The 7880-nt window shown below is 36.8% G+C and overlaps 1 protein-coding gene across 2 annotated transcripts; it reads left to right on the top strand.

Moving 5' to 3' along the window:
• Positions 1–227: 227 nt before the first annotated feature.
• LOC141626332 (replication protein A 70 kDa DNA-binding subunit B-like) lies at positions 228–3603 on the top strand. Of its 2 annotated transcripts, none has more exons than XR_012535931.1 (10): positions 228–535; positions 684–838; positions 1320–1566; positions 1680–1779; positions 1874–2001; positions 2090–2168; positions 2253–2379; positions 2606–2783; positions 2871–2991; positions 3190–3603. XR_012535931.1 is itself a non-coding variant. In XM_074440203.1 (10 exons), the coding sequence occupies exons 3-10, from the start codon at positions 1425–1427 to the stop codon at positions 3382–3384; spliced, it is 978 nt and encodes a 325-aa protein (XP_074296304.1). In that variant the 5' UTR covers positions 251–535; positions 684–838; positions 1320–1424; the 3' UTR covers positions 3385–3561. The 2 variants fall into 2 exon arrangements, 1 of the variants encoding a protein (XP_074296304.1); XM_074440203.1 differs by having other exon boundaries at positions 251–535; positions 2698–2783; positions 3190–3561.
• The last annotated feature ends 4277 nt before the right edge of the window (positions 3604–7880 follow it).

Here is a 7880-nt window from a genome sequence, read left to right as displayed (position 1 = left end):
AAAGAGTCATACTTACAAGAGTTTTGACAGTGTTATAGACGACAATTCGAATGTGTAACCTGCAGAATTTCTGAATTCACTGTGCCCAACTGGAATGACACGACATGAACAGGTTGTGAAGGAAAATGCTCCAGCTATACTCCATATCTAGAGGAAATAAATAATGTAGATATAGAGGAAAGGCTATACTAGATAGGCCCACAACCACTTGAGAATGCTACATATCTAGAGGAAGGGCTATACTAGAGATAAGTACTAAGTAGCTTTTCCTTAGTTATCTAAATTACCAATTAACTTTTCACGTGATTATATTTCATCCTCAGAGTAGGGCATGTTGAAGAGCAGCTAACACTCTTTAGCTCATTTCCTACTCAACTTATAACCACGCAGGAAATAGGTGCTTTGATGGTAGTGCAGCATCACCATACCTGAACAGCTATAGTCTACCTGCACACGTAACATCCATCCCTTTGATAGTTTTAGAGAAGGCTTTCAGAGGCTAAACATGGTTACCTAAAGAAAAGAAGCAACCAAGGTAATCTCTCATAGTATATTTTACAACTTCAAAATCATAACTTCCCAAAAAAAAGGTGCATTAGGTATTGTTGATAAAAATCAGTTGTGTATATAATTGTATAAGATTTATATATTTCAAATCTAAGAATATTCATTGGTTTTTGCAGCAAAAAAGAAACAGGGGAAAACCCTTGTGAAGTATCTGAATTAAAAGATCGGCCCCCATTCGATTCGGCTTAAGGTAATTGAGAAGGGCAATACACAGACATCACCCAGAAACAAGCAGATTAATTACCAGAGGATCATATTTTAAGATGAAGAGGTATTTTCATTTATCTCGTTTGTTAAGTAGTCATGTAATGGCCATTTATAAGGCCTATTTGTGAGTGATTAACATCAAATAAAATACTTTTGCGCCTTGGTTACTTTCGACATCTCGAAAATATGGTAGACACAATACCTATTTATAACGGTACGAAATTACTGCATGTATTCATAAACTATTGTCGATAAACAACCATATATTTTGTGGCGACTCATAGAGGTGTACTAATGTTCTTAAACGACCAATAGATAGACACTTAAATGTTTGGTTGGTTAATATTTTCTCCAAAAAGGCCTCTTAAGGTAAACTGTATGCGCTGTTGCTAAAGAGATACTGAAAGAAAATTATCAGTGTTAAACATGGAAATCTATTCAGTTTGCACCTCCAATTTGTTCCTGTACATAAGTAACCATATAAAGAACATATGTATTTAAAAATTATATTAGGTTTCAACCAGTTGCTAACCTATTTAATACAGGGTGGTAAAATCAAAACGACCTTGTACAATGATGACATAGCCACGTTTGAAAATATCATACAAAATAAAGGAGAGTATGAGATTTCCAATGCAAAAATAAAGGTAATGCCTGATGGCAACCCATATCAGCTGAGTTTCGGTGCAGACACCATTATTAGACCTGTTGAAGGGTCGACTCCTCAAACAGGCCCCAACTATATAACCATTACAGCAATCCCACGAGCAGTGTCACCTGATGACAGATATGGTAATCAGTTATGCTAAACTCTGAAAGAGTCTTATTACTCTGTAAAAAACTCAAAATTATTAAGGGGAGTCAGGGCATGGTATGATAATTAACTCTATTTAAATTGAATGTAGATGTTGTTGTCATACTTATCTTCATGGAGCCACTACGCCAGCTTGAGCGACATGATGGACAGGGTTTAGATGTACGTGAATTGGTGGTCATTGATCAGAGGTAAATAAACTGCACTTGGTTTTTTCTACACTTTTAAGTGACCCTTTGGAGGAACTTATGCTGGTCAAAAAAAACATTTGCTTTTCTGCTACAGCACATCACAACCACTTATAATCACGGCCTGGGCAGAACTGGCAACGATAGACGGAGAAAAGCTACACGTAATTGCGGGATCATTCCCAATCATCGGTTTAACATCTCTGAAACCATCATACCACAAAGGTAATCAGACCGGTAATCAATGCCTTGAACGTGAATCACCCAACATTAACAGACGACAATAAATATGCCCTTTAACATGCAATTGCAGGGTTCTCGCTGTCTACGACCTACTCAACATATGTAAAGCTGGAACCAGATGGAGATGCAGTAGATAGACTAAGGGCTTGGTAAGGCTCTAAATTCACTATTCCTTACTATTTCAAATAATTATTTACATGCTTAATCAATTATGTGATTTCAAATGTATTCAGGTATGAAGCAAATAAACAAACGGTATCAATTAAGCAACTGTACTCCAGGAATAAACAAGTGGTAGCTGCCCGTACTCCAGGAATAGCCAGATTGAAAACCACAATAAAGAAACTGCGTTTAAAAAAGGTACATGGGTCGTATGTTTCAAGTTACTGTAACGTGTATATATGTATTCTTTTCATTATCATGACATGAAAACATTAAATTAGCTATTTCAGCACAACCATGCCTGGAATAGCTATGCAGATAGCTAACTAACTTTATAAAATGAGTAAACGTTCTTTGTTATAACAGCTATAGGCCATTGTGTGAGAGTAAGCACAGCTTTTTTAACCTAATAGTAAATAAGCAGGCAGCTGATGTTTTACAAGAAGAGCAACACTGGCTTCATGTTTCAATCCCTGAATTTGACCGAAAAGATATCATGTTCTATCTCGTGTGTAGCCAATGTGGGGCAAGCATCAAAAAGACAGTGGTGATGTCTACAACTGTGGTGTGTGCAAGCGCCAAAGTGTTACTTCTGTTCCCAGGTAATGATTTCCTAAACAATTTATTATAAGCATAGATAGTCACATTTCACGAGTGATCCTTTCATATAAATCTATTTATTTGCCTAGGATGAACATCAGTTTTGAGGCTATTGACGACACAGGATCTTTCACGTTCACCTCATTCACCAATGATTCGGAAAAGTTATTAGCAACAAAGACCAACGAACTCTACAAAATGGAACCAGAGGTGGGTAAACATTCAGAAACAATAAATGTTTTTTTTGATGCAGCTAGAGATGGTCATCTCTAGAGGACGGCAAAATCTCTGTGCATTAGTGGGAAACGTTTCAGTATTACATACAAAAATATAATGTCTCTTGTTGTGGACCACAGATTGTCTGCAATAATAATGTATACAAACTAATACATATGAGCAAATTAATAGGGACAGCAAACATACCTACAGAAAGCTGAAACTAGGATTAGAGCAGCATCAATCTACATTCAGGTTGGACCAGCAAAGTCCTTATCAACTAATGGAGCACTGAAATGGGTGCTCATTTTGCAGTTACAGTTGCGAGCCAAGTTATATGACTTAGATTTCGTTATTTCTATGGTGACGAAGCCTTTTGTGATTTAAATAACGGCTGCCTCACATAAGCATCAACAATTTTAGTGCGCCGCCGTAGCAGCAGCTCATCTGTAGTAGGAATTATGCCTATTTTATAACATTTGTACTACTGATAATCTTAGACCCTAAATGGCCACCGCTAGACTTTTGCACTGTTTTTATTAATAAGATCTGGATATTATCAAATAGTGAGTCGTCTATGTAACTGTGTCGTTTAAACTTCAAACACACCTCTCGCGTATGCCTGTGTTGAGCATTACATGGTATCACTCTATGTTTATCACGTTTTAGGATAGCATGATTTACCAAATTTAAGCAGATCAAGATTAGAACTAAACCGCCCAAAATTGGACATTGAGTGATGCATAAAAGTAAAGCTAAGACTTATTCAAGGATTACACGAGTCCTTAAATTTAGAAAAAGGAACGATCAATGTTCAAATATTGGTTAGACGTACATTCGCAGATTAATTAATCAGGTTCCATAAGCTTTGTTCAATTTACAGTACCAACCGTACATAAATTTTGAAGAAAACAAGAGATTTTAACCAAAAAATTTGGGAAACCTATGGCAGTTCAGCCTGCTCTAGCCGAAAAACTGACTAGGCATTTGAAATCGATATCATAGTTTGTGAAATACAAATTACAGGGAAGTTAAGCTATTGGACAGACCCACAAGGATATGCTGCTGAAGAGATATCTCAACCTTGACATGACAACACATTTAGAGAACAACACACAAAAAGGAAATCAGGACAGAACGTGCAAAAGCAACAATGAATCAAGTCCACCTAGCCATAGCCATGTGCGTAGAGTAACACATATAAGGCAACAACTAACTTATAAATCATCTCAACAAAAATTAAAACTCATATCAAGTAATATAATCTAAAAATTCTACCTTATATCCACAGAATAGTTCTTCTTTGCCATTGTCAATCCAGCATGAAGCCTAGCAGTAAACTTGCAAAAGAACTTGCAAGTGAACCTGGTCCTTATTCTATTAAAGTTAAGGTCATTGAGAAAAAAAATGTGCACAGTTCTACGGAAAATAAGGCATTGGAATATCAAATTCTAACATTTCAAGATGAAGAGGTAATTATTTAGAGCTTACAATTTTAACATTTATAAATAATGTCCATATATTCAGAAACAAATGTTATTAAACCAGTACATTAGGGTGTATGTTTTTTTTACTGAATTATTAAAATCTACATTATCGAAAAATATTGATGTGTTCGTTCCAAGTTTAATTAGAAAATGATTGCAGGGAAAGAAGCTGCATAGCATCCTGTTCAATGACTCACTCGCAGAATTTCAGGATACTATAGAAGATAAAATGGATTACGAGATTACTAATGCCAATTTGGAGTTGATACCCAACGTAAACTCAGAAACTAAAGACGACGACGTGTATCGTCTAAAGTTCAGCATGAAAACCATTGTCGATCGCATTCCATATCAGCCAAAATACATCTCACTTGCATCTATAAAAAAAAGGGTTTCCCTGGGCGATAGATATGGTGAGTCATGATTTTAGCAGCATCATATTTGGTTAGGAAGTTATTTTCAGAGATTTACATAATGAAACAATATAAAAACTTCTAATTGAAAACATGTTTAACCATAGATGTGTTGGGCATTGTTATATATGTGGACACAACTTGCAAAATTACCAGGCCAAATGGACAAACCTGAGATATCTGTGAGGTCATCATTGTTGAATAGAGGTGCGCCGCTTTGTGAGCAGATTTAAAGCTGACTACTACATATACCTTTGATAGCATAACAATATTAGGTTATTTTTCTGTGAAGCTTTAACCAGATCATGATAGTAACCGCCTGGGAAGACCATGCTATTGAAGAATGTCGTGGCATTCAAGCAATTGCAGCATGCTTTTCGGTGATTGGGTTTACAGCCTTAAGGTCAGCACACCGAAAAGGTAGTTTCCCGTGTGCCTGTTTATTTCAGCAGTTTAACTTGGCAACTTAGCGCTAAAATTATAAATGAAATTCCAAATTTTTCAATGTAGGATTCTCATTCGCATTTACACCAAAGACTTCCATAAATTTAGAGCCACAATGCAAAGACGCTAACGAACTGCGTTCTTGGTAACACTTCATGAACTCATAGCCTTTTTAAAGTGTTCAAAATGAGTTTTGCTAAAAAAAAATGTACCTCAGGAGAGAAACAAATCTAGAACTGCTTGATGATAAGAGCTACCAGGTGTTCCAGGTAAGACAACCAAACCAGGAGCGCAATATAATCGTAGTTGAGCAATTGTTTCAGAAGAAGGTCAGCATTGAGTTTATTTAAAGGGTTTTTTGTCAAACACAACCTTTAAAAAAATTTTTTTTCCAAACACCACCTTTAAAAAAAAGTTTGTAAAACACAACCTTTAATAAATCTTTTGTTGTCAAACACGACTTTTTCGCTGAAGGACTTAACATTTTGCAATGGGGTAACTTTCAATCGATGTTTGGAATAGCAATTGATGTCGGTTTGAGGTGTTCTTGGACTCTTTGGAAAGATGGAAATACAAGATTTCCATGGGTTATCAACACGATGGTTAAATGTGATACGATCGTTTATGTACCAAAAATAAATACCTAGATTACTACCAACAGAAGTCAGCGGTAAGTAGGGTCGATCTTCACAGGGAGGCGGTTTACTATCTACTTGTCTATTCCATCTGTCTAATGTCACAAGTTGGGGGTTTGAAATGTTTTGACTAGACTAAAGAGATTAAGGCAAGAGGGAAATGAATAAGAGGAAATAAAGGAGAAATGCAAGGGTAAATCAGATAAAAGAGAGAAATATGCTAGGAATCGGTCTACCGTGGCAGCTACACTATCGGGGTAACTGAGTCGATTAAATTATTGATAAGAAGAGCGAGGTCGTCACCTTTTGGTCCTTAAACCTACGATTATACCCTTTCGGCCTCTAATCGCCCTAGGGTCTCCCTAACTTAGCTTTCGCCCTAATTAGGTATCACCTATTGTAATTAAGCAAGCCTTCCCTTCCAATCATTCGATCGAGGTCGGGGGTAACTAAATAAATCGGTCTCCTGCATGCATTCACTCAACCTAATCACAATTATATTGCTTAATACAATTCTTATCGCAAAACTAATCTAGTCATGTCAATCCTAACATATTGCTACCACGGCTTCCCTAGTCCTAACATACTAAAGGAATTAGCTAGACATAATTAAATAAAGAACATAAGTAATAAAGAGAGAGAGAGTAATAAACATTAAATAAGAAGAGAAAAGGGAGAGAAATGTTACTGAAATAAATCCGGAATAGAGGAACAAAGTAACTGGAACAATGTATTAAGTGTCGAGAAAAAGGAGAAGAGAAGAGAAGAGAAGAGAAGAGAGGTACAACTGACGTCCTCCCTTCCTATTTATAAGAAAATAGGAATTATTTAACCTAATAACGGAAATAAACCTAAAAAGCCCAACCCGTAAGAGAATCCCCTCGATCGAGTGGTTTTAAACCACTCGATCGAGTGGTTTTAAACCACTCGATCGAGCAAACTAAGGCTCAGACCACTCGATCGACCATATAATGCACTCGATCGACTAAACACAAATAAGCAACTGGTCGATCGACCATATAATCTACTCGATCGAGCAAACTATTGAATCTAAAACAACTCGATCGACTAGTAAAGTACTCGATCGAGTGAAAACTAACTTCAGCAGCTCATAATTCTCGTTAGTTTGACTTTGACTTGTCCTTTTAGCTCCCGAAACAGCTTCACGCATCCCAAGAAAGAAATAATTCCGCTCCAAATTCACTCTTCCTCCAAATGCATGCAAAATGGACGGTAAAAGGCCCGATTTCACTACTTTCCGGTCCATTCCTGCAAATAAGGCAGAATAACCCAAAGTAGCCTATTCGGGGCATTTCGTAGCATAAAACTACGATAAAAGCATGGAAATACGTGCATAAAATAGGCTAAAAAGACTATATAAAATGCACGTATCAAATCTCCCCAAACCAAACCTTTACTCGTCCTCGAGTAAACTTAAATGCAAACTAATGGAACGGAAAAGGTAACTCAGAGCTAGCTACAAATGCCCACTTAAACCAATTTAATGCAAGCAAACTAACACTTATAGCAAAACAGTCAAATGCAAACGAGTTTTAAGATGTTTATAATAAAGCTGAACCGTCGACCTTGCAAGACCTTTAATAATGGACTCTCACGGGTCACTCTTCTCTCATGAAGCAAAGGGTGAACATATATATGTAAGAGAGAAAGAAAAATAGTCGCTCACCTAGACTACGACCCACATAAACATGCATGCAACTAATATGATAGACAATTCTAGCTACCGTACACACATTCCAACCAAACAAGGTCCTGTCACAGCCGATGGCTTACAAAAATATGGTAAAGTGAGGCAATGGGTAAGAAAAGGCAGAACATTTATGGGAATGTGGAGGTATAGGTGATCAAGCTAGTACCTAAACAAAACCATATAACAACATCCA

This window comes from Silene latifolia, chromosome Y, assembly GCF_048544455.1.
Source record: "Silene latifolia isolate original U9 population chromosome Y, ASM4854445v1, whole genome shotgun sequence".
Classification (NCBI taxonomy): domain Eukaryota; kingdom Viridiplantae; phylum Streptophyta; class Magnoliopsida; order Caryophyllales; family Caryophyllaceae; genus Silene; species Silene latifolia.
Note: the sequence above shows the minus strand (reverse complement) of the source record. Positions and strands in the feature narration are given on the sequence as shown.

Bases quoted from the DNA above. Each gene is read 5' to 3' on its own strand.
- LOC141626332 (XM_074440203.1), top strand. From the start codon at position 1,425: ATGCCTGATGGCAACCCATATCAGCTGAGTTTCGGTGCAGACACCATT. The intron at 1,780-1,873 runs GTAAATAAACTG...TTTCTGCTACAG, and splicing joins TTGGTGGTCATTGATCAGAG to CACATCACAACCACTTATAA. The intron at 2,002-2,089 runs GTAATCAGACCG...ATGCAATTGCAG, and splicing joins GAAACCATCATACCACAAAG to GGTTCTCGCTGTCTACGACC.